The 27,293-nt window shown below is 42.7% G+C and overlaps 1 protein-coding gene across 2 annotated transcripts; it reads left to right on the forward strand.

Annotated features, from left to right (window-relative positions):
- Positions 1-11,431: 11,431 nt before the first annotated feature.
- On the forward strand, positions 11,432-27,014 carry LOC101606602 (UDP-glucuronosyltransferase 2B4-like). 2 transcript variants are annotated; one of them, XM_045130187.1, is made up of 7 exons: positions 11,432-11,440; positions 15,108-15,831; positions 17,654-17,802; positions 20,465-20,596; positions 22,054-22,141; positions 23,527-23,746; positions 26,458-27,014. In XM_045130187.1, exons 1-7 carry the CDS (start codon positions 11,432-11,434, stop codon positions 26,735-26,737), a joined length of 1,602 nt encoding a protein of 533 aa, XP_044986122.1. In that variant the 3' UTR covers positions 26,738-27,014. The 2 variants fall into 2 exon arrangements, with proteins under 2 accessions (XP_044986122.1, XP_044986123.1); XM_045130188.1 differs by lacking the exon at positions 11,432-11,440 and having other exon boundaries at positions 15,108-15,397; positions 15,755-15,831.
- The last annotated feature ends 279 nt before the right edge of the window (positions 27,015-27,293 follow it).

A 27,293-nucleotide genomic window follows, 5' to 3' on the forward strand; every position in this document is an offset into this window, starting at 1 on the left:
GAAAAAGTTAATATATAACTTTGACACTTCAGCATACACCAATGACAGCTGATCAGATGTATCTCCATGTACTCGAGGTTATGAAAGTTTGTCCCTTCATTTTAGGCTTGCTATCTCTCAGTTAATATGGGATGACCTTGTGTGTATGAGTCTCATGTCTTCTCACTGTAGAGTAGCGTCAAAAACAGTGGTGACTGGGGCGGTAGAGATGTTTCAGCAGTTACTGTGATTGCCTGCAAAGTCTAATGACCCAAGTCTGATTCCCCAGTACCCACATAAAGCCAGGTGCACAAAGTGGCACATGCATCTGGAACTCATTTGCAGCAGCTAGAGGCCCTGGCATGCCCTTTATCTCTCTTTCTCTTCTCTCCCTCTCTCTCTTCTTGAAAATAAATAAATTAATTAAATAATTGCATCAAAAACAGTGGCAATTGATATAGAGATTCATATATCTATAGTCTCCACATATAGTCATAAAATCAAATAATAGTATAGAGGAATCAGCATTTCTAATGGGTCATGATTGATATTAAAATTGGGATAATATGGGCTAGAGAGATGGCTTAGCAGTTAAAGTGCTTCTTACCAGCAAAGCCAAAGGACCCAGGTTTGATTCCCCAGTACCCATGTAAAGCCAAATGCACAAGTGGCATATACATCTGGAATTCATTTCCAGTGACTAGAAGCCCAGGTTCACCCATTCTCTCCCTTTCTATCTCTCTCTCCCTCTCTCTCAAAAAAATTAATAAATACAGTATTTTTAAAAAGAAAATATTGGGCTAATATACAAGACACATGCTATACAATTTGCTTAGTTACAATGTACAACTCAGCATTTCATAACACATTCACAGAATTTAAAGTAACAAAGTAACCAATTTTAGAAAAGTTTCATCTACCAAAATAAAATACTAGTTAACAATCAACTAGATGCAAGTCTGTGCGTCTCAGTCCTGGGTAAGGACTTATCTATCTATGGTCTCTATATATTTGCTTAATCTATAAAACCGTGACAGGGCTCTGAATTTTTAAAACATACAACCCATCCATCTATGCCTGTATGCCCACCTCAGACTGTACAGATGACAGACTTTTGACGGGCTTTCCTTCAGAAAGTGCCTCCTCCAACTTTGTTCTTTGTAACGTTATGGTTTTCAACCTTGCTTTTAAGACTGTGTTTTGATGCTTTCAGTTCTTGAGTACGTATTTGAATTTTGGGGTCCTCTTGTGAAGCCCTGCCATGGAGCCAGCTGGTGTTTGCTGGTGCCGCCTGGGGGTAAGTGCAATGAGCAGAGTATCAGCAGCGAAAAAGCATGAAATGCTTGAATCTGAAAGTATGAGATCTGTCCTCTTTTGTTCAAACTTTAATTTCCTTGAAAATGTTGTGCACTTTTTGTAATACCACTTACACTTATTGCTTAATATTTTCAAATGCATTTTATAATACGTATTTTCGAAGTTGTTTTGAAATATTTATGTTTCCTTATTTACATGTGATAGAGAGAATATAGGCCCACCAGGACCCCTGCAAATGAACTCCAGAAGCGTGGATCACTTTGGGCCGCAGGCTGTACGTGGGTACTAGGGAACTGAGCCCAGACCAGCAGGATTCGCAAGTACCTTCAATCATCAAGCAATCTCTTCTGCCTCAAGTACATTCTTCTGACATATTGTGACCTTCTTTCACTAATTTCCTTTTGGTTGTTAGTCTGTACAAGTTAATTAAAGATTGATGTGAATGTTTTATGCTGAAAACTGCTTGTATAAATTATTATTTTCTACCCCACCAACGCTCAGTGCAGAAGGCAAGGGCTGGGCCCCAACCTGGCCAGCAGCTGTCCTGCCAGCTTCCGCTTACCCCCTACACCAGCAGACCCCAGCTAGGGAGAGGGAATGTACCAGAAGGTTATAGGTTCTCTGGGCTGGGTGATCCTCCCCATCCACACATATTTGGTTGCTCTAGAACTAACATATAAGAAAAGAAAAACAGCCAGGCATAGTGGCGCACGCCTTTAATCCCAACTCCTGGGAGGCAGAGGTAAGAGGATCGCCATGAGTTTGAAGCCACCCTGAGACTACATAGTGAGTTCCAGGTCTGCCTGGGCCAGAGTGAGACACTACCTCGGGAAAAAGAAAAGAAAAACAATAAGCTGCTTTAAAAAATATGTAGTTACTATTTTAATCATTAAAACAAAGGCAGCTTTTATTTCAAGGTGAACATGAGAGCCTGGACTTAAGTGCAGCCCTGACCAGCTGTCAGCATGCAGCTATCTGACACACAGGGATAGTCTTCGCAGTAAAGGGAGCTACACACCACCAATAGAGGGGAAGAGACAAGTCACAAAGATAAGAGGAAGGCCCTTAAGGTCTGTTCACACCTGCTGTGTCCTTTCTGTGCCCACTAGATAGGGAGTAGGCCACATTCTCAACCTCAGCTGCTGCCAACAGCTGCCCACAGGCACAGCTGGAGCAGGCTGTTCACTACAAGCACTCTGGGTTGAGTCAAGTATACACAGCCACATGGGTGTCACTTTTACAGCTCACATCTCTGAAAGATGGTGGCTTAGGACCAGACATCAGAACACAAGACCAGGGTTGGGTATAAAGCAACTGCTGCTTAAGCTGGCATGCCTGAGTTTGATGCCCAGACACTACAGAGAAAGTCAGAAGCCACAGTGGGTGTCCAATCCCAGCACACTGACACTAATGACAAGACAAAAGGTGGAAACATGAACACATGTGTGCACATACCCACCCACACACCCCTCAAAAACATCTTGTGAACAGTGACAGCAAACATCCAAGCAAGGCCCACTCTACCAGGGGCAGTGATGGATTCCCACAGACATGGCCCAGGGCCTGCCTAAACTTCCTGATAGCCAGTACAAGGATGCAAAGGCTGGTGGGCAGGTTAGAGGAAGGGTGAACTATGTGGAACAAGCTAACCTAGGGGAGAGATGGCCCCAACTCTAATGCCCAAGGTTGTCCCAATGTGTCTGGAAGGAAATGCCTCAGCACGGAGCTCCGACACACCTGCCCTCAGACAAGGACACGGAGGGTGCTGTCTCAAACGCCACAACTGATCCTGGCAGCAAATCATGATCACATAACAGTGGCACAAGGCCAATATTTCACAGGCTAGCATCCCCCACACCCCAAGAGCGGGGCTCTGAAAGAGCAGTCCCTGCCTCACATACTCCTCTGTGGACTGTCCCGGGGGACTCTGGGAGAGGGAGGGAAAGCACCATGTCCAGCTGGAAGCCACACGGGACAGATGTGAAGCAGCATGGGACAGGCTGGCCCCACCAGAGCCTGCCAGGGCCAGGTGCACAAATGGGATGGGAACCACCCACCCAGAGACAAGGGGGCACGTATGAATGCAGACCACTCACAGCAGCGGGTACATGCAGCCCCCACACTATCTCTGGCTCAGGTGGTGCCCTAAGTCACTTACAGACAACCTTTTTCTGTCTTCTGAGGACAGTCACAGGAGGGCTGAGAATGACCAGGATGGCAGTGATAAAGGAAGGGAGAGGTAGCCGGAGTATCTGTGCTGTATTTCAGCTGGGAAGGGATGCCACTCCCCGGCCTGATGTGTCCTCATGCAAGTCCCTCACAGGTAGACTATGCCACCAAGGTGCTGTTCTCACACTATCAGCGCCTCCACACACATGCTTCTCATTGCAACACACTCCTTTTGAGTCGTACCTGCTACTATCTTTTTAATTTCATCTGTTCATCCCATTGAGAGGCATATGGAAGAAAGGCAGAATAGGAAACCGTGAAAAGTCTCTTTTTCAGAAGAAAAAAAAAATCAAAGAATCAAACAGGTTTTTAGGTAACAGATTATAGAAATTGGAACCAACACATACAGTCAGACTAAAACCAGAGACAAAAATAGCAAGTGTGGGAAGTTTCCTAAGCAACATGGGAGCTCTAGAGATGCAAAAGCACCTGTGGCTCTCTGCTCCAGGCCACTGCCAGAGGCTCAGCCAGGAGAAGTCCCATCTCAGTGGCAAGTATGGGGCTGCTCAGGCCTGGCCTGCAAGCTCAGTGGGATGCAGCCTGGGTCTCATAACCTCATGGTGGAGAGGGGGGTTGGTAAGGCAGACCAGGTCCAGAGGATAGCCTGCACCCTGCTGCCTGCTTCCCACACACAGTGCCAAGGTGCCAGACCTCAACGCTGAAGAGGCAGCTGGCACAGACAAAAAGAAAACTGGCTAGGAGGGATGACCGCCACCACTGTCACCTCCCCTGCCCAGGGAACACCATCAGGAGGGGACATAAAAAGCCAAAATGAGCAGAGAAGTTTGGAGGACTTGGCCCAAGCGGGATTGGGGTAGTGAGTGCTGCTGACCGCCAGAGCCATCCCAGACCCCCTAACGGGCCCCAGGCATTAAAATAAGTCTTCACATCTGTGTATACCAAGACCCCACAGCTGGCTTAAACACCTACGAGTGCTGGGAACATTAACACACCTGCTTTAAGATGAAATAAAAATGGTAATTAAAAGCAATGTGATAGAGGAGAAAGAGATAAAAAAAAAAAAAAATGTGTTCCTAGAGGTTCCAGAGAGAAAGCTGCTGGTAGGAAGCAGAAGGTGCTTCCAGGGTAGAAAAGCCAATAAAGATGAACAGAAGCTGTGGGAGCATGAGGGATCCAGGGGCACCCACCCCACCTTAGGACTCCTCAGAAAGGGCATGGCCAGTCCTACCTTCCAGCTTGCTGGCCCCCTGGTCTCCGCTGAGCCGCTCAGCCTCCCTCTGCTCTGGAGCCTCCAGCCTCTGTGTTGGGAGGACTGCCATTTCACCTGCACAGACAGAGACGCCAATGGTTTAGCAAAAGATTGTGGGGTGGCAGATGTTTCCTAAAATGACTCTCCATCATTGCCCCTCCCTCACCCATCAGCACAGTTTATATTCAACCTGATGATTACCAGGGAAGTAATAAAAAATATTTAACAATCAAAAAAAAATTATTATTTTCTGATGAATTTTTAAGATATCTCTTTATAATCATAGAAGTAAAGATAGTTTTATTCCTTCATTCCCCATGTGGATTCCTCTCATTTCATGTTCTTGTCTACAATGCTGAATTGAAAAGAAGAGAATGTCTTTGGAGGAGGATCGCCATGAATTCAAGACCACCCTGAGACTACAGAGTGAATTCCAAGTCAGCCTAGGCTAGACTGGTAAGAACATACTTTAAAAAAAAAAAAAAAAGCCATAGCCGGGAGTAGTGGCACATGCCCTTGATCCCAGCACTTGGGAGGCAGAGGTAGGAGGATCACTGTGAGTTCAAGGACACCGTGAGACTACATAGTGAATTCCAGGTCAGCCTGAGCTAGAGTGAGACCCTACCTAAAAAAAAAAAAAAGCCAGGCTTGGTGGCTCATGCCTTTAATCCCAGCACTCAGGAGGCAGAGGTGGGAGGATCATCATCAGTTCGAGGCCACCCTGAGACTACATAGTTAATTCCAGGTCAGTATGGACCAGAGTGAGACTTTACCTCAAAAAACAAAACAAAACAAAAAGCATAGTTTTTGTGGACATATCATGTGTTAGTGCCATCTTTTCTCTTCTCCCTGTCCCCAGGGGCCTCCTCAGTGGGGTTGCTGGTTTTCCCCATGGGGTTGTGGGTTATGCGTTGTGGGAACAGCAGTTAGTCACTGGGGAGGGTCAGTGCTTCTGGACATGGTGTCCCAACCTGGAAGTTACAGGTCAGAGCCAACCTGTGGCTCTTAATATCTTTCCACCCCCTCTTCCACAAAATTCCCTAAGCTTTGATGGATGTGTCTTAAATCTACTTCAGTGATGAGCTCTCAGGAGCCTCTGGATCTCTGCTTTGGTGGGTGTTGAGTGTCCTCAGCTTCTGTCTCCTTCACCCTGGTGCTGATTATCAGGTTCACCATGGAAGCAGCACTCTTGCTCATCTCCCCGATTCCTCTTGGTTTTCGCCTGGGCCTCAACTGAGATGTGGGGGGTGGTTTATCTCCTTGGTCTCTCTACCTTCTGAAAAAGAAGAACAGATTCTCCAGTGGAGAGTTAAGTCAGCATAGGTTACATTAGATAAGTGTTATTAATTTAGAGAGAGTTTGATGAATGTAGTCAAACACTAGGGGGAGCTTGATAATGGGGAGCATATTTGTCTCCCAATTCCAGCTATGGGTTCCTACCACTACGTGGCTTTCCTGCCTAATCAGATAGTCACTGGTTACCCACCAAGGCTGTGTGCCACCATTGCACTGGTGTGTGCCTCTTGTCAGGCTGGTTGCTTCTGAGTAGCTCAGACCCTTGCTTGCTCACACCACTGTTGGCCACTTTTCCCCAGCAGCTCACGTAGCGCTTTTCAGCACTAGACGGGCTGTATGGGGACTGGCTCTCTTCCAGATTCCAGCCAAGTCTCTCCATGTCCTTTGTCAGCAGCATATAGTATCTTCAGCAGTAGGGTCTTACCTTTTATGTCAGGTGGGTAATGAAGTGCTTTGACAGAAGCATCTCTTGTTTTGAGGACCTCATAGGTCACTCTGATCACCAACTCAGTGTGGGTGCAGGTCAGAGCCAAAGTTTCTAACTTCATTTAACTTGTTATTGACAACTTTCATAATTGTACACAATAACGCATGGTAATTCCCTCCCTCCCCTGCCCACTCTCCCCCTTGAAATTCCATGCTCCATCATACCCCTGCCCCCTCTCAATCAGTCTCTCTCTCTCTTTTTTTTTTTAATGTCATCATCTTTTCCTCCTATTATGATGGCGTTGTGTAGGTAGTGTCAGGCACTGTGAAGTCATGGATATTCAGGCCATTTTGTGTCTGGAGGAGCACGTTGTAAGGGGTCCTACCCTTCCTTTGGCTCTTACATTCTTTCCGCCGCCTCTTCCACAATGGAGCCTGAGCTGTAGGGTCTTACCATTAACCTCTGGTGGTTAATTACATGCTCTGACAGAAGTATGTCTTGTTTGGTTTGGGAGATCTAGTAGGTCTCTTTGATCAACAGCTCCTTGTGAATGTAGACCACATTCTGGTAAGGGAATTACAGGCCAGTGCCAAGGGAAAAGAAAAAAGAAAAAGGCAGAAAAGAAAGAGAAACAAGAGAAATTTGAGGCAAAGTTAGGTTTCATCTCACCCTCTCCAGGGCTCTTTGATTCAGGTGCTCCCTCTAAGATCCTCTTGAGGGTTCCACCTTTTAGTCTGACTTCCAGAACATAGGATTCTATGGTACCAGTTCAGTTTGCATTCAGTTTTGTGTCCCCCCCTTCCCACCTTTTCCCTTCCCCCCAGCCCAACCTCCCTGTGGTCCAAACCTTGAAATGCTATTCAGGTATGTCAGCAACTCGGGCTGATCCAGTGGAACCACGTGAAGAAACTCTCCAAGACACATCATAGTTAAAACTCCTAACAGTAAAAACAAAGAGAGAGATGAGAGAATATCTTTTTAAAACACTGATTTTAAGTCCACCCTAACTGAATTGTAATGAAGTTTTCTTAGTGAATGTAAACCAATCTCTTACCTTCATATATGTGTGTGTATGAAAATATATTATAGCAGCTATTACATGCATCATAATGATTTTTGGAGTTCATACCCCTCAAATAAATAAACAAAAATAAACAAAAATTTAAGCCGGATGTGGTGGCGCACACCTTTAACCCCAGCACTCAGGAGGCAGAGGTAGGAGGATCACTGTGAGTTCAAGGCCCTCCTGAGATTACATAGTGAATTCCAGGTCAGCCTGGGCCAGAGTGAGACCCTACCTCAACTCCTCCCCAAAAAAATTAGAATTAAAAAATTTAAAAATTAAAGTAAATAAAATATTTATTGAAAAAATAAAGAAGCTCAAGCAAGTTCAATATCTGGAAGTCAAAGGATGATAAAGACCACCATAAAAACATGCAAAAATAGGGGCTAGAGAGGTGGCTCAGCAGTTAAAGGTGATTGCTTACAAAGCCAAGTGGCCTGGGTTCAATTCCCCAGTACCTATGGAACGCCAAATACACACATGGTGCATTTTTCTGAAGCATGCTTGCAGTGGCAGGAGGCCCTGGTGCGCTCATTGCCCCTCTCTGTCCCCCCACCACCACAACTTGCTAATAAATAAAAATATTTTCTTGAGCTAGAAAGATGGCTTAGCAGTTAAGGTGCTTGCCTGCTAAGCCTAAGGCCCCATGTTTGATTCTCTAGATCCCACCTTAGCCAGAGGCACAAAGGTGAGGCAGGTGCAAGTCCACACATGCCCACTAGATGGTGGAAGCATCTGGAGTTTGATTGCAGTGGCTGGGACCCTGGCAAACCAATTCTCTGTCTCTATCTCTCTCTCCTCTTTCCCTATTCTCTAATATAATTTTTTAAATATATATTTTCTTAAAACATGCAAAAACAATAAAAATCGTATTAAAACAGAAGCACAAAGTAAAATAAAAATCATTTATTAGTTTTTTAGTAGTTTATCAAGTTACAATAATAAATGACAAGACAGAAAAGATAAGAAAATTAGTTTAAATGCCCAGAATAAGGGCTGGAGCAATGGCTTAGCAGATAAAGCACTTGCCTGCAAAACCTAGAGACATAGGTTTGAGCCCACAGAACCCACATAATCCAGATGCACAAGGTGGTGCATGTGTCTGGAGTTCGTTTGCAGTGGTTGGAGGCCCTGGTGTGCCCATTCTCCATGCCCTCTCTCATAAATAAATAAATAATTTTTAAATACCAAGAAGAAATTTTTACTTGTAGATTAAATTCTCTAATCAAAATATATAGGCTGAGCCTACAAATAACAAAACTTAACAATATTTTTAATATAAAAATTTATTTCACTAATAAAAGGACATGTAGACAAATATAAAAGAGTGGGAAAAGAGCTGGGTGTGGTGTCGCACGCCTGTAATCCCACCACTCAGGAGGCAGAGATAGGAGGATAGTCATGAATTCAAGGCCACCCTGAGACTACTTAGTGAATTCCAGATTTGCCTGAGCTAGGGTGAGACTCTACTTCAAGAAAAGCCAAAAACAAAAAAAAAAACCTCCCACTCTTTTTCTTTTAATTTTCCCACACAAAGCTGGGAAAAGATAATTTTTGCAAATGAATGTCATAAGCAATCATTAACAGATATACTCTCACTTCATAGAGCAGATGTTGAGTCAAAAACTATAAAATCAAGCTGGGCATGGTGGTGCATGTCTTTGAGCCCAGCACTTGGGAGGCAGATGTAGGAGGATCACTGTGAGTTCAAGGCCACCCTGAGACTACATAGTGAATTCCAGGTCAGCCTAAATTGAAACCCTACCTCAAAAAAAAGTATATATATATATATATATATATATATATATATATATATAATCAGACAAAGTTCACAATACATTAATAAAAAGTATTATAAAATTAAGAGAAGATAACTGTAAATAGATGTGCATCAAAAGCTAGACATCTGGGCTGCAGAGATTGCCAAATGGTTAAGGTGCTTTCCTGAAAAGCCTATGGACCCTGGTTTGATTCTCTAGTTCTTACATAAAGCCAGATGCAAAAAGTGGCTCATATAGTTGGGGTTTGTTTGTAGTGGCTGGAGGCCCTGGTGCTCCCATTCTATCTTGCTTCTCTCTCACCTTGCAAATAAATAAAATTTAAAAGATTTAAAAAATTCACAGATTGGGGCTGGAGAGATGGCTTAGCGGTTAAGGTCCTTGCCTGCAAAGCCAAAGGACCCCGATTTGATTCCCCAGGATCTACATAAGCCAGATGCACAAGGTTGTGCACATATCTGGAGTTTATTTGTGGCTGGCTGCCCTGGTGCACCCATTCTCTCTCCTTCTCTCTGCTTCCCAAAATTAAAATATTTTTAATTATTAATTTTGCATTCCCACTAAATTCATATCATATTTGCAACATCAGAAAATCCTAACATATTTTGAGACTGTCTGCTCTTTTTTGTATTTTTCATTAGACTAAGTTAGATCAGGTCTCAACTGTTAGACAAACATTAACCATCGAGGAAATTCCATCAATTGAAGAGACTAATTATCAGGATTCCCCTTAACCTGCAGGCATGTGAATGGGCATCTGAATAAAATTTAAATCCAATTCAAAACAACATCAGGGTTAAACAGACATGTGACAGGCAGTGGACAGGGCCCATCATGGTAATACTTCTGTCCTCGAGTCCCAGTCTCTGCACAGACTGTTTCTTGGGCTTGGAGGTGTCTTTGGTCACCTTGATAACCTTGCTTACTTTTGCTTATCCTTCACCCTTCACCTTCTCCTTTCCCTACTCCGTGTGTAAACAGCCATGTTGGTGCCATCATTAGCCTCCTCCCTGTCCTCCCTCCTCCTAGGGGACCCTCCTCTTTGGGGAATGTGGGTCGTGCATTGTGGGGGGTGACCATCAGTTATGGGGAAGAAGCAATGTCTCTGTGTATAATGTCCCAACATGTGGCTCTAACAATCTTTCCACCCCCTCTCCCATGAATTTTCCTGAGCCATGTTGGGTTCATTTCAGGCCTACTTCAGTGATGAGGTCTTGGTCACCTCTGAGAGTCCCTGGATCCCTGGTTTGGTAGAAGTTGAGTTCTCTGTGTCTATCTCCTTCACCCTTGTGCTGGTACCAGGTTCACCAAGAAAGCAGCACTCTTGCTCATTTCCCCAATTTTTCTGTTGTTTCAGCGTGGCCCTGGTGAGGTGCGATGGGATGATTCTTTCAACAGGTTCTGTGTCCATCTAAAAATAGAAGCAGATTTTCCAATGGAGAGTGAAGCCAGCACTGGATAAATGGGATAACCATTATTTTTTTAGAGGAAATTTAATAGGTGTAGGTCTTCTTGAAGCCCAAGATTGGTGGAAGCATGATATTGAAGAGCAGATTCTATTTTTGAACATGGTTCTTACTTGTTTCCCAGTTCCAGCTATGGGTTCCACTGAGCACATCCATTAGCCAATCCAAGAGCAGTTGGTTACCCACCATGGCTGTGTGCCATTATTGCACTTGGGTGAGCATCACATCAGGTTGTTTGCTGCTGAGTAGCTTAGACCACGAGTTGCTTGGACAGATGTTGGTTATTTTCCCCCAGTTGCTCATGTAGCACCTTCTGGCACTAGACAAGCTGACTGACTCGCTGCTCAATTCATAGTAGCTAAGAACTGGAATCAACCCAGATGTCCATCATTAAACAAATGGATAATCAAGATGTGGTATATCTACATGATGGAATTCTACACAGCCGTAAGGAAAAATGACACAACGTTATTTGAAGAAAAATGGTTGAACTTGGAACAGATCATTCTCAGAGAACTCACCCAATAACAGAAAGACAATCGTCACAGAATCTCACTCATCCATGGCTCCTAACCTGAATCTGCCCAAGATGCTGACATACCTAATAGGCATCTCAAGGATCAGACAATAGGGAGGGGGGAGGGGAGGACACAAAACTGGCCCCAAATGGAAATGGTACCCTAAAATCCTATATCCTGAAAGACAAACTAAAGGGTTGAATCTTCATCAGGTCCTTGCAGGGAATACCTGAATCAAAGGCTCCTAGAGAGGGTATGATGAAGACTAACCTTAATCTTTTCTTGTTTCCCTCTCTCTCTCTCTCTCTCTCTCTCTCTCTCTCTCTCTCTCTCTCTGTCTTTCTCTTCTTTCTTTCTCTTTTATATCACCTATATTTTTCTTCCTTCTTTTCCCCTTTGTGTTGGCCTGTAACTCCCAGTACCAAGATGTGGTTAACATCCACAATGAGCTGTCTACTAGAAACACCTACAAGGCTTCCCTAAAGAAGACAGATTTCTGTCAGAACACTTGATGATCCACCAAAAGTTAATGGTAACATCTACTACTGAGGACACCATAAACTGTTGGTACTGAACATGGAGAGACATGACTGGAATCTGGAAAAATAAAATATTTTTTAAAAAAGAAATACTTTTTAAAAAAAAAATTCAGAGATTGAACTATCCTCTGAACACTTGTGTTCATACCCATATATTTATGCTACTCTCGCTTTTGGTTACAGCAGCTTTTCTTGCTGGACGGCGGTGAAATGACCATGGTGTGAGTCATCGCTACCACGTCCTCCCAGGCTGAGGGAGCATTGTGGAAGAGGAGGCAGCAGGATTGTAAGGGACAAAGAAAAGAAGGCCTGCTTACAATCCTGTCTTCCAGACACAAAGTGACCTCACAATGCCTGACACAACCTACACAAGACCTGCGTAACACAGGGGAAACGACGTCAGAATAGAAGAGGGGCCAGTGGGAAAGAAGAAGGGATTTGGTGGAGGGGGTTCTGGAGTGGGAAGGGGGAAGTCAGAAGGTATAACAACTGTGTTTATGCCGTCTATATGTGTATAAGTTGTCAGTAAAAAGTTAAAAATAATTCTGACATTGTGTTTTTTGAATTTTGTTCTTTATTAGTTAGTACATATGCAGTGTGCAAACAGCCATGTTGGTACCATCCTCAGCCTCCTCCTTGTCCTCCCTCCTCCAAAGGGACCCTCCTCTTTGGGGAATGTGGGTCGGGCATTGTGGGGGTGGCCATCAGTTTTGGGGAAGAGGCAATATCTCTGTGCACAATGTCCCAACATGTGGCTCTAACAATCTTTCCATCCCATCTTCCATGAATTTCCCTGAGCCATGTTGGGTTTGTTTTAGGTCTGCTTCAGTGATGAGGTCTGGGGAACCTCTGAGTCTCTGGATATCTGGTTTGGTAGGAGTTGAGTGTTCTCTGTGTCTATCTCTTTCACCCTTGTGCTGGTTCACTGAGAAAGCATCACTCTTTCTCATTTCCCCAATGTCCCTATGGTTTCAGCTGTGGCCCTGGTGAGGTGCCATGGGCTGATTCTCTCCTCAGGATCTGCGTCCATCTGAAAAAGCAAAGCAGATTCTCCAGCAGTGAATAAAGTCAACAGCAGATAAATGTTTTGATCTCTTGACTATAAAAGAGTTGTTTTGGGATGGAGAGATGGCTTAGTGGTTGAAGTGCTTGCCTGTGAAGCCTAAGGACCTAGGTTAGATTTTCATATCCCACATAAGCCAGATGCACAAAGTGGCGCATGCTTCTGGAGTTCGTTTGCAATGACTGGAGGCCCTGACAGGTCCATTCTCATTCTCTCTGTGTTTCTTCTACCTATCTGCCTGCAAATAAACAAATAAATTATTTTTAAAAGTGAGCCCTAGGGTGTAACATCTGCTGCTGTCTGGCTAAATGTATATACTATGCTTATCAAACTGCCTAGTAAGCTCTTTCCTTAATGCTCATACCCTTATATTAATGCTACTCTCACTTTTGGTAGAGAATCTTCTCTTTTCAGATGGCAGTAACCTTGGAATGACTCAGAAAGCATCATGGTGCTGGAAAGAAGTGACAGGAGTGCTCAGCACTGCAATATCTCTATCACACCTTCCAAGGCTCAGGGTCTAATGCGCAAGAGGTGGAGGAAAGAATGTAAGGGCCAAAGGAAGTGTAGGACTCCTTACAACGTGCTTCCTCCAGACACAAAATGGCCTGGACATCCATGACCTCACAGTGCCTGACACTCCCTACACAAGACCATCAAAAGAGGAGGAAAAGATCTTGACATCCAAATAAAAGAGAGACTGATTGAGTTGGGGAGAATGGAGTTTCAAAGGGGAAAGTGGGGGGTATTACCATGGGATATTTTTTATAATCATAGAAGTTGTTAATAAAATTTTGAAATAAATAAATAAAATAAAAATACCTCCCCCAAAAAATTTAAAAGTGGACTGGCACTTCCGCTGGGACCGCCTCTTACTGCGAGTCAAGGGCTTGCTGAGAGCAGCCAGCCAGGTCGCCCAGCTGCACGGCCCCACGGGGCGCCTGGAAGAAGCTGCAGACACCCGAATTCAGGAATGGAGGCTCCCTGGCGTCCACCCTGCAAACGCTGCTGTTCTTCGCAGCTTTCATGATCACGGCTCCCACTGGGCTTTATTTTACAACAAAGTCTTACATGTTTGAAGGCGCCCTCGGAATGCACGATGGGGACAGCCGTTTCTGCGCTGCGCATGTCCGTGCGCTGGTGGCCCTCTGTGCCCGGAATGAAGGTGCCCGACCGTGGCCTGGAGGCAAACGGGATTAAAGTGAACATAACCTTTTGGTGGCATTAACGTTACTTTTGAAATCTGCTATATACTTCTGCTCTATTAATAAATGAGTACCTTTTATTTAAATAAAGTTGAGAGAGCATGTTAAATCAGTCAAAAAATAAATAAAAGTATAAATAAATAAAGTGTTTAATTGAGCCAGTGTGGTGGCTTATGCCTTTAAGCCCAACACTTGGGATCACTGTGAGGTAAAGGCCACCCTGAGACTACGTAGTGAATTTGAGGACATCCTGGGTTAGAGTGAGACCCAACCTCAAAAAACCAAAATAAAAAAAAATGTGTTGAGCTGGATGGTGTATGCCTAATATGGCAACAACATTCATATGAGAAGAAAATTATTGAATCACAATGACAAAAGAAGAAACCTGGGCTGGAGAGATGGCTTGGCAGTTAAGGCGCTAGCCTGCAATGTCTAATGATCCTGGTTCAACTCCCCAGGACCCACATAAGCCAGACGCACAGGCGGTGCATGCATCTGGAGTTTGTTTACGGTGGCTAGAGGCTTTGTGTGCCTATTCTCTCACTCTCTCTCTCTCTCCTTGAAACTAAATAAATTTAAAAAATAGTAAAATAAATAAATAAATAAATAAATACAAAAAACCTGACCTAGCAGCTTCAGGGCTTTATCTCAAGTTCTGCACAGGAGGGCTTACCTCACTTTCCAGTGTGTCTTCGACACAGCTCTGACACCTCTATCACATTTCAGGTACACCACAGGTGCCACGTCATCAAGGCAGCAGACGGAAAAGCACTCACAGTCGTGGGCAGACTCACTCTCTCACGTTTGCCTTTCACTTTTTGCACTGAGATGCAGATGCTCTGGGAGTCCTCTTTTTTAAATTCTTTTATTGACAACTTCCATAACTGTAAGCAATGTTCTACGTGACAAGCTCTTTGTGTTACTTTGGTGAGCACAGGTTATAGTTTAACTAGGTTCTCCTTTATCAGCCAGAGCCGAGGGGTTATGGTTTGAAAGGAAGCCTTGTGTTAAGCCGAGATGTCTGTGAAAGTAGCCGCAGCTCTGCTCGTGCTGCGGCTCGGCGCTTTCCTTGGCCCTGCAAGCTGTGGCAAGGTGCTGGTGTGGCCCATGGAGTACAGCCACTGGATGAACTTGAGGGTCATCCTACTTGAGCTCCTCCGGAAGGGCCACGAGGTGACTGTCCTTAGGAGTTCATCTTCCAGTTTTTTCAGCACCGACAAGACACCGGGTGTTAAATTTGAGACTTACCCCTCGTCCATAGGCAAAGGTGAAGCCGAGGAACTTTTTGTGGAATCCCTTAGAAAATGCATTTATGAGCTGCCGAAACAACCGTTTTGGAGATACTTTTCAGTGCTTCAAGAAATAATGTGGGAAGATTCCAGGTATTTTGAGATTCTCTGCAGAGATGCCGCTTCTAACCAGGAACTTCTACAAAAGCTACAAGAATCCAGGTTTGACGTCGTCCTGGCGGATGTGTTCAGTCCCTGTGGAGACCTGCTGGCTGAGGTGCTCCAGGTGCCCCTCGTGTACAGCCATCGCTGCTTTGCCGGCTACACCTACGAGAAGTTCAGTGGGGGGCTCTCACTCCCTCCTTCCTATGTGCCCATTCTCCCCGCAGAGTTAACCGATCACATGACATTCATGGAGAGGGTGAAGAATATGATGTATGCGCTTTATTTCGATTTCTGGTTCCAGACGTTTAATGAGAAGAGGTGGAATCAGATCTACAGTGAAGTTTTAGGTAAGTACTCTTTCCCAGTTGGTACTGTGAGAGTCTAAATTTTCTAGATTTTGGAAGGTGAATTTGAAAGGATAGAAAAGCAGAGGAACTTACCTTTCGTGAGTATAACAATGAAACAAATGTCTGAAATCGCCTGTCACACTCAAAACAATGTAGAAAAGTGTATGTTCTTGTGTCAGAAAGCCTTGGTCATGTCTCACAGTCTACTCAAGGAAAGCATGGACACAACACAAGATACTGGACAGCTTTCTAAGAAATCATCAATCCATTTAATTAGTCATATTATATTATCTCTTGCAGCAGTAATTCTAAGCTCACTAAATATCTAATGAAAGTAGACATGTAGATTGAGAATTTAATGCATATTCCTAGCACAATTATCTATGTATCATTAAGGACTTTCCACCCTGATTAATAGTCATTTTCACATTAAAAATTTAAACATTTTCTCACTTGACCTTATAAATTCCTTTACAGTTGTGAAATACTATGTCTTTATCTCAGACACAATAAACCTATGATTTCCAGGTTTTCATGAGTCCATATTCCTTCACTGTACATTTAAAATTAATCTGGTTATCACCTCTATCATGGCTTCCAAGGTTCAGGGTCCATTGTGGAAGAGATGAAGAGAAGAATGTAAGAACCAAAAGAAGGGTAGGACTCCTTACAATGTGCTACTTCAGACACAAAATGGCCTGGATATCCATGACCTTACAGTGCCTGACACTACCTACACAAAACCATCATAATAGGAGGAAAAGATGATGACATTAAAATAAAAGAGAGACTGATTGAGAGAGAGAGGAGATATGTTGGAGAGTGGAGTTTCATAGGAAAAAGGGGGGAGGGAGGGAATTCCATGATTTATTATCTATAACTATGGAAGTTGTCAATAAAAAATAATAATAATAAATTAATCTGTTTATAAACCTGTAACATTCAAGAATGGGCCTAGAAACTACTACTTTACAGTGTTCAAGTTTTACCTGTTAAAGAGAATATTCAGAATGAGCAGACATCTCTCCACATTCTAAAATATGTCAATACTTACTTGCAAATCAAGTATAACTAAATATTATAAACCCCATTAAAGGAAGCAAAGGTAGTAGTAGAATAAGGGATGCAGTCGTACTCAGCAATTCTCTTTCTGGTCAGCCTGAGCTATGTAGTAAGACCCCATCTCGAAACAAAAATGAAAACAAAAGCGATAGTTATTCATTCCAGGCGTGGAACCATGTGCCTGTAACCTCAGCACATGGGAGGCAGAGCAGGAGGACGCGTCGTTTAAGGTCAACATTGGCACAACAAGTTTAAGACCACCCCGGGCTTCATCAGACATTACATCAAAACCAACCAAACAAACAAAAAAACCCACATTTGTTCACTTAAAAATCAAGTGTTAAGGTTCAGCTCGTAACTGTGCAACCTGGATGGAATACTCTAGGGCAAGGTGTTTCCCTGGGTAGAGAAGGATTAATAAATCATGACATTCATATATTTGTTTATATTTTCAATGGCATGTTTAAGTACTTGTTAATTGTGAGATACAGAGGTGAATTACAGATGTGGTCCTTGTTCACAAGTCTCTCATCCTGTGACTTTATTTCTAAATGTAAGTATGAACGATGTAAATATGTATTACATATATTCTATACACAAACATATATATAAACATATCTGTTATATCAAAGCACACACACTTGTTAAGGGCTGTGGTCACAATATCAAAAGTTCCTCCAGAAAATTACCTGAAAAATGTATGCTCACCTGGAATTTTTGTAATTTAGCAAATACTTCTGCTGTTCTTTTTTCCCTTCAGGAAGACCCACTACATTAATTGAGACAATGGCAAAAGCAGACATATGGCTGGTTCGGACCTATTGGGATTTGGAATTTCCTTACCCTGCCTTACCAAATTTTGAGTTCATTGGAGGACTACACTGCAAACCTGCTGAGCCTCTGCCTAAAGTAAATACATTCTGTTCTTGCTTCTGTCTGGTTTCAGTTTTTAACAGGGATGATTGTACTGCATTTTTCAGAATTCTTATCTCCAAGGCAGGAGGAAGGGACCTTCCAGTGGAAACTCTCATCTATACCATCACATGTGTCTGAATTTAATTTTCAGTATAGAAGAAACCAGAAACTTTGTGAACATTTGATGATAGGGTCAGTTAAATCAAAGTCTTTATTACTCAACACATAAGAAAACATCAGTTATTTATTCAAAAAATACTGATGTGACTAGCACATGCCATAGGCAAGGCTCCCCTTGAAACATCACCAGTTCCACTTTGAAAGAGTGTGAACAAGAAATAAAAGTTGTGAGAAATGCTAAAATGAGAAAACATCAAGATGACTAGCAGTAAAATCAGTCAGTTAATATAAAGCATAATAAGGGGCCTAATTTTGCATATTTAGAGAAAACCACTAACTTCTACCACTTCCCCTTAGTATGTAAGTACAAAAGAATTCAAAATAGTATACAATGATATTACATATGAAAAACCAAAAGAAGCACTTTTATGCTACAAAGAAAGCAAATACCAATTTATACTGCACTGCTGTGATCTTTTGTATTTTTTTACTGTAATATTGGCAGCAATGTAAAATCTGATCTTAATCAGTTTAAATATCTGAGGATTTTTAAAAACTTTTTTCATTTTATTCATTTATTTATTTATTTGAGAGAGAGGAGGATGAGGAGGAGAAAATGGGCAAGCCAGGGTTGCTAGTCACTGCTAGTAAATTCCAGATGCATATGCCACCTTGTGCATCTGGCTTACATGGGTACTAGAGAATTGAACCTGAGTCCTTAGGCTTTGCAGACAAGCACCTGAGCCATCGCTCCAGCCTTAAATATCTGGTTTATTTTTTTAATTTTTATTTATTTATTTGAGAGCGACAGACACAGAGAGAAAGACAGATAGAGGGAGAGAGAGAGAATGGGCGTGCCAGGGCTTCCAGCCTCTGCAAACGAACTCCAGACGCGTGCGCCCCCTTGTGCATCTGGCCAACGTGGGACCTGGGGAACTGAGCCTCGAACCGAGGTCCTTAGGCTTCACAGGCAAGCGCTTTACCGCTAAGCCATCTCTCCAGCCCTTAAATATCTGTTTTTAAAGTCAACCGATAAGGATGCGTAGAGTAATTCGCAAGGCAAAATGCAGAAGCAAGGTTAGTAAAATTGTATGCAGTCCAACACTGTTCTAAAAGATTTCTCTATTCACATTAAGGAGAAAGTACGGGTCAGTGGAGTGGCAGGAGAAGGGGTGCAGGAGGGTGTGAGGTCCTTTGAGGACTGGTCGAGAGCTTGCCTAACATGCACAAGGCCTTGGGCTTGATTCCTGGCAAGAGAGGAAGAAAGGAAGGAAGGAAGGAAGGAAGGAAGGAAGGAAGGAAGGAAGGAAGGAAGGAAGGAAGGAAGGAAGGAAAAAAGGGAGGGAGGGAGGGAAGAACGAAGGAAGGAAGGAAGGGAGGGAAAGAGAGAAAGAGAGAGGGAGGAAGAGAGGGAAGAAGGGAAGAACGGAGGGAGGGAGGGAGGAAGGAAGGAAGGAAGGAAGGAAGGAAGGAAGGAAGGAAGGAAGGAAGAAAGGAAGGAAGGGAGGAAGGGAAGGAAGAATAGAAAACAATGACCTAGTCATTGTAACTGGGAAGAGCAGAATAATAAAGTTATAAGAAAGTGGAATAAAAATGTCAAATATTATCCAATCTCTATGGGGGGGGGTATAGTGTGTGTTATGTGTGCATGTGGGTGTATGTTCCTATGCATGTGGGTGCACAGGTGGCCGTGTGTGCATGTGGAGGACACAAGTCAATGTTGGGGATCTTCCTCTGTCATTCTCACATATACAGCTTTCATGCAACTCTCTGCTTGCAAATTAATTAATTAGGGCTGGAGAGATGGCTTAGTGGTTAAGCGCTTGCCCATGAAGCCCAAGGACCCTGGTTCAAGGCTCGACTCCCCAGGACCCACGTTAGCCAGATGCACAAGGGGGCACACGCATCTGGAGTTCGTTTGCAGTGGCTGGAGACCCCAGTGTGCCCATTCTCTCTCTCTCTCCCCTCTTTCTCTGTCTCTCTCAAATAAATAAATAAAAATAAAAACAAAAAATAAAATAAAAAATAATTACTTAATTATTTTTTGTTTATTTGTATTTATTTGAGAGTGACAAGCATAGAGAGAAAGAGGCAGACAGATGGACAGAGAGAGAGAATGGGCACACCAGGGCCTCCAGCCACTGCAAACAAACTCCAGACGCGTGCGCCCCCTTGTGCATCTGGCTAACGTGGGTGCTGGAGAATTGAGCCTCGAACCGGGGTCCTTAGGCTTCGCAGGCAAGCGCTTAACCACTACGCCATCTCTCCAGCCCTAATTAATTATTTTTAAATTTTTCAGTCTTGCAAGATAAAGATGTCTTAAAAATCTTGTTTGCATTGAGTGAATATATTAGAGATGATTACCATTATATGTGTGTGTGTGTACTATGTCTATGTTAACAATTTTGAAAGGAGCCCATACTCTCATCATTAATAATACTGAATTTTCTTCCCATAGATGCTTATGCCAGTCTTTAAAATGATCCTGTGGTCTCTGGCTCTGTCATGATGGGGACTTTTTTTTTTTTCTCTGCAGGAAATGGAAGACTTTGTCCAGAGCTCTGGTGAAGATGGCATTGTGGTTTTTACTCTGGGGTCAATGGTCAGTAACATGACAGAGGAAAGGGCCAATGTGATTGCCTCTGCCCTGGCTCAGGTTCCCCAGAAGGTGAGAAGTGTCTCCTCCACGGGGGTCACTTTCAGTGAGACATCTGATTACAGAAATTTCCAGTGTGAGATGTAAAATCATGATAATTCCAATTTATCTCAGAAGTCACTTTTAAAATTAAAATATATGTGGAAGGAGCTATGATTGTACAGAGAATGCTTTTTTTTTTTCTTCTTTTTTTGGTGTTTCTAGGTAGGGTCTCACTCTAGCCCAGGCTGACCTGGAATTCACACTCAGGGTGGCCTTGAACACAAGGTCATCCTCCTACCTCTGCCTCCCAAATGCTGGGATTAAAGGCGTGCGCCACCACACCCAGTTGAGAGGGTGCTTTCGATAAATAACTTTTGTATGAGTACTGTGCTCAGGAAGAAATACTCTTAAAATAATAGTGAACTTTGGTATTATGATGGTATTCCAGGCAGACACACAACAACCACCCAAGCCTGCCCTGGCACTTCTTCACTTCCTCTGAGATTACTGAGGCCTCTGTCTATACTATGAATGTAATCAAAATGTACTTAGATTTCTCATCAGTAAGTCCACGGGCCCAATGACAATAAATGGGTAATCAAAATTGGGATTTGTGCCACATAGTGCCACATTTCTATGCCATCTCAGCCTCACACGCTCCCCTGCATTATGAACCAGGTCAACTCAGAGAACCGTTCACAGTGCTATTCCAATAAAGAATGATAAGAGTTTACTAGCCCTTTGTCCACCAAACCAAACAGAAATGGAAAAAGAGAAAAAGCTGGCCTGCCTTGCTGGACTTGGCCTTGTGAATGTCTGAAACAAGATTAAAGAGAAAGAGTAGAGTCAGGATGCTGCTCTGAGCATAATGCCACAAGGGTCAAATTCTAATATAACAACTTATGGTAGAAGTGGTTATGATTACCACAAATTTTGTTCAAAAATATTGTCATCACCGGGTGTGGTGGCACACCCCTTTAATACCAGCACTTGGGAGGCAGAGGTAGGAGAATTGCTGTGAGTTCAAAGCCAACCTGAGACTACCTAGTGAGTTCCAGGTCAGCCTAAGCTAGAGTGAGACCCTACCTCGAAAGACAATGTGTGTGTGTGTGTGTGTGTGTGGTCTTTGAATTTAGCATATGAGAGATAGTATAAAATAGAGATTCATAAAATAAAATAGATATGTAAGTCATTGCAATTTTTATGATTTGTTCTATAATTATAAATTTCTTAAATCCTTGTACTTGATGTACTTTGGCTATGCTACTGTTTACTAAATATCAAGGTGGTGTGTCAAACCTCAAGTAAATACAAAAACAAATGCAAGAAAAGTATGGTCTCTTAGCATTACCATTTTAATGTTTCTTCATTTCTTCATCTACCATATAATAGTTATCTAACTCCAGTATTTCCTAATCTCTTTAGAATTCTAACGATAATAATTTCAAATTTGACTAAAGTAATAAGAGATCGGCTTACTTTAACAGGTTGTGTGGAGATTTGATGGCAAGAAACCAGACACCTTAGGCTCCAATACTCGGCTCTACAAGTGGATCCCCCAGAACGACCTTCTTGGTAAGGCTCGGGAGAAAAAAAAGTAGTGAGTCACATAGCCAGTAAGTTAAGAAGATAACAAGTCAATAGGAAACAGATTTATAAACATTTTATTCTAGGAAAAATAAATGAAGAAAGCTAGCGATATTTTCTTAATGACATAAGAATATTGACATACTCTTATTTTCAGTATGGCCAGAATCCATGTTTTTAATATTTAGTTAGTTATTTGAAAGAGTCAGATAGAAAGAATGGGTGCACCAAGGCCTCTGCCCGCTGCAGATGAACTCTAGATGCATGTGCCACCTCAGGCATCTGGCTCATGCGGATGCTGTGGAATCCATTTTATCTCAGGTGCAGTTTCCTCTCAAATAAATTTCCAGTCACTTCCTAGATTGTCTTTACCTGCAACTTTTACCTATCCTTTCACCTGCCGTAGGGATACTTAAAATGTCAATGAGATAACATTTTTTTGATTACTGACTTGCTCTGAATTTACTATGCCAATAAAATCCGCATCATAATGGTGCTACATTTAATGATGACATGTTCCTGTCTTAACGGTGATCTACCATCACACACACCCAATTTCCAACTGCCCGCAGTCTACATCTGAGACTCACTGGCCACGCTTCCTTGAGGAGGACACATTCTCCCACATGGGAGAATTTACATTTACAGCTGTTATGTATTCTACTCAAATGCCTTTCTGTGCACTTCGCATCCCACCTCCCCTGTGTGGACATCGTTTAACCCTGGTTGGTTTTAGGGAGTTTCCCTACACTTTATAACAATTGAAAATAATTTCAGCCCATTTTCATGATTATAATAATCTATTACAGGGGCTGTAAAGATAGTTTAGTGGTTAAGGTGCTTGCCTGCAAAGCCAAAGGACCTCGGTTTGATTCCCCAGTACCCATGTGAGCCAGATGCACAAGGGGGTACGTGCATCTGGAGTTTGTTTTCAGTTGCTAGAAGCCCTGGTTCACTCATTCTCTCTCTCGCTCTCACTCTCACTCTTGCTCTCACTCTGCCTCTTTCTTTCTCTCAAAATAAATAAATAAATAATAAAATAAAGATTTTTTAAAAAATAATCCATTACATAAGAAATAGTCATCTTTTTGTGTCTTATATTGTGTCTAACATTTATATTTAATAATTTTCTTTTTTAATTTTTATTTATTTATTTTTGAGAGAGAAAAAGAGTCACATAGAGTGAGAGAACAGGTGCACCAGGGCCTCTAGCCACTGCAAACGAACTCCAGATGCATGCATTACCTTGTGCATCTGGCTTACAGGGGTTCTGAGGAATCAAACCTGGATCCTTTCACTTTGCATGCAAGCCACTTAACTGGTAAGCCATCTCTCCAGCCCCAATAATTTTCTCTAATGTGTTCTAATATCAGGTCATCCAAAGACCAAAGCATTTGTAACTCACGGTGGAACCAATGGCATCTATGAGGCAATCTACCATGGTGTCCCGATGGTGGGCATCCCCTTGTTTGGGGATCAGCCTGATAACATTGTTCGCATGAAAGCCAAGGGAGCAGCTGAGCGGGTAGACTTCCACACGATGTCCAGCATGGATCTGCTCAAGGCGCTGAGGACAGTCATCGAGAACCCCTCGTGAGTAGCACAGTTTCTTTCAAACACCTAGATTTGACAGGTTCTCTCAAGCAGGACAGCAGCGTGAATCCAGTTTTGCGTCTGTCTGTGAAAACAACTCATGATTTTAACCACTGTGGAATGTGTTTCTTTCAATCAGTTAAGAGTGCAAATTACCCCATAACCTCACCTCACATGTAGTTATTACTAAAATGTGATGCTGAAATGTAGCTAAATCAGAGTTTTCTATAAATACAACCAAATTCACAGAAGATAAAGCTGAAGGTATACTACAAAATATTTCAAGACAATGCCTAAAATTTATGAAGCTATTTCTTTTTTGGTTTAAGTAATGCATGTTTATTGGTTGAACAAGGATAGTTTTATACGTGCTAATGATATATAGTGACCAGTCAGGATAATTATTGTTCCAGCTCCTTAAATATTTGCAGCTTGTTTTGCTTAAACTCACAGCAATCCTTCTACTTCTGCCTCCCAAGTGCTAGGATTAAAAATAATAAATAAAATATCTTTTGAAATGTTTTTAAAAGATCACTGCTGTACTAATTTCTTAAAGGTTTCTTTTAGGCTGAATATATATTTTTGTTCTCCCAAATTTTTATCATTATTATAACAGACTCATTACAATATATAGCTTATATACAGCAAATTCCATTTGTTTCAGGCTTGTCAAATAATTTGTATATTTTACCTAGTTAAAAATCCTTCACTGAGCCAGGTTTTGTGGAACGCTCCTTTATCCCAGCACTGGGGAGGCAGAGGTAAGAGGATCGCGATGAGTTCGAGGCTACCCTGAGACTATGTAGTGGATTTCAGGTCAGCCTGGGCTAGAGTGAGACCCTACCTCAAAAAATCAAAAAATAAAAAAATCCTTCACTGAAAGCTCATTTTAGAATACCTTTGTCACCCCAGAAAGAAGCACCATATGGCTTACAGGTAAATGCTTCCCAACCTGCAGCTCTTGTCCATTACTAACCAGGCCCGAGGCTTGGGTTGCAGGTCAGGGTCTTACGCCTGTGTCATGCCCGTATGGCCACGGAGCACTAAGCGTGCTGCTTAGGTACCATGATGCCGGTACATTTTGCCCAAACAAACTCCAGATGCACGCACCGCCTTGTGCATTTGGCTTTACGAGGGTACTGAGGAATCAAGCCTTCAGTTTTTCCACTTATTGCATTACGGATACATGGGATGTTTCCATGTTTGATGATTATGAACACAGTTATGTATGTCCACATGTGCATATGTCATTTCTTCTTTTAACAGTTTTATTTATTTATTTGAGAGAGTGAGGGAATGAGGTAGACAGCAACAGAGTGAGTGTGGGTGTGCCAGGGCCTCAGGCCACTGTAAACAAACTCTAGACACGCGCACCACTTTGCGCACTAGGCTTCATGTAGGTACTGGGGGATTGAACCCAGGCCTTCAGTCTTTGCAAGGAAGAACCTTTAACCTCCGAGGCATCTCTCCAGTCCCTTCTTTTCTTGTATGTAATATGCAGAAGCAGGGTGACTGCTGCACAATGGGGCACACATGGTAAGGAGTGTATTCCAGTCTGGTCTTCAGGCACATTATAGTACACTAAATCATTAAAACACAAAGACTGGGCTGGAAAGATGGCTCACTGGTTAAAAGCATTTGCTTGCACAGTCTGGTGAGCTGTGTTCAATTCCCCAGTACCCATGTAAAGTAAGATTCACAAATGTTCACATGCATCTGGAGTTGGTTCATGGTGGCAAGAGGTCCTGGTGTACCCACAACTCTATTCCTTTCCCCTCTCTCTTTCTCATAAGTAAATAAAAACACTTTCTAAAGAATAAAATACAGGGATGAGAGTGACTGCTTAGTGGTTGAGGCACTTACCTGGAAAGCCTAAGGACCCGGGTTTGATTCCCCAGGACCCACATAAGCCAGATGTACAAGGTGGTGCATGCGCCTAAATTTCATTTGCAGTGGCTGGAGGCCCTCTCTATATATATGTATCTGCTTATTATCTCTCTCTATCTCTCTCTCTAATGAATAAATAAATAAATAAATAAATAAATAAATAAATAAATAAAATATTTTAAAAGTAATAAAATACAAAGACTGTCAGGATGGATTTTCAAAACCATGATACAATCCCTCTAGATAATCTTTCTCAATTGGCATTCAGACTGTCACCGTGCTTTTGGCTACTTGCTCTCCAGGAAAAAATTTCCTTCCATGACTGATTTTCTATTTTAGCTTTGGAAAATATTTCTCCATCACACAGTTGAAACTTACATCCAAACTTCTTAAAATGCTTCAAATGCCAGGGCTGGAGAGATGGCTTAGTGGTTAAGCGTTTGCCTGTGAAGTCTAAGGACCCCGGTTCGAGGCTCGGTTCCCCAGGACCCACATTAGCCAGATGCACAAGGGGGCGCAAGCGTCTGGAGTTCGTTTGCAGTGGCTGGAAGCCCTGGCGCGCCCATTCTCTCTCCCTCTCTCTCTCTCTCTTTCTCTCCATCTGCCTCTTTCTCTCTCTGTCACACTCAAGTAAATAAATAAAAATGAACAAAAAATTTTTAAAAAATGCTTCAAATGCCAAAAACACAGTTCTGACTGCGACTTATGGAGCTTATTTCATGTTTTACGATGTTTCCCAAAACCCTTTCATAGACTTAATATGTGTAAGCAAATGACCTGGCTTTCAATGTTGGTATCGTCATATTTCTTCTATCTGTCCTCAGCTACAAGGAGAACGCCATGAGGTTATCCAGAATCCACCACGACCAGCCGGTGAAGCCCCTGGACCGCGCCGTCTTCTGGATCGAGTTTGTCATGCGCCACAAGGGGGCCAAGCACCTCCGCCCAGCCCTGCATGACCTCTCCTGGTTCCAGTACCACTCGCTGGATGTGCTCGGCTTCCTGCTGGCCTGTGTGCTGTCTGTGGTATTTGTCATCACTAAGTGTTGTCTGCTCTGTTGTGGGAAGTTTGTGAAAGCTGGAAAGAAGGAGAAAAGGGCGTAGTTGTATCTGGCTCTGAAGTTGGGAGGCCTGAAAAGATGAACCTCTGCCAATACGAGCCAGCAAGAGAGGCTGTGCCAGTGCGTCCCCTCCTCCCGGGAAAAGAAAGCTTTTCATGCCTTACCTAATCAAGTGTGCTTTCCAGAAACTTAGCATTTGTCTATGCATTAGAAATAACTTTCAAGGTCTGGAGATATATCTCAGTGGTTAAGGTACTTGGTTGCAAAGCCTAGCAGCCTAGGTTTGATTCCCCAAGACTCAAATGAAACCAGATGTACAAAGTGGCACATTGCATCTGGAGTTTCCTTGCACAGGCAAGAGGCCCTAGTGTGCCCATTCTGTCTCTCTGTCATAAATAAATTTTTTAAATTTTTTAAAAGAAATAAAGTTTAGCCAAAATACAGGGAAAGTGGGAAAAAGTAAAAATCAAACATAAAAGAGTGTTTAAAAGCTACTCCTGTAATTGATGTTACACTGGCATACTTTAGAAGATAGGGTATAATGTTTTTGCTCTTTTAAGAAGCTTAATTATCTCATCCTTTCAATAACACATATACAG

Source organism: Jaculus jaculus, chromosome 11, assembly GCF_020740685.1.
Source record: "Jaculus jaculus isolate mJacJac1 chromosome 11, mJacJac1.mat.Y.cur, whole genome shotgun sequence".
Taxonomy (NCBI): domain Eukaryota; kingdom Metazoa; phylum Chordata; class Mammalia; order Rodentia; family Dipodidae; genus Jaculus; species Jaculus jaculus.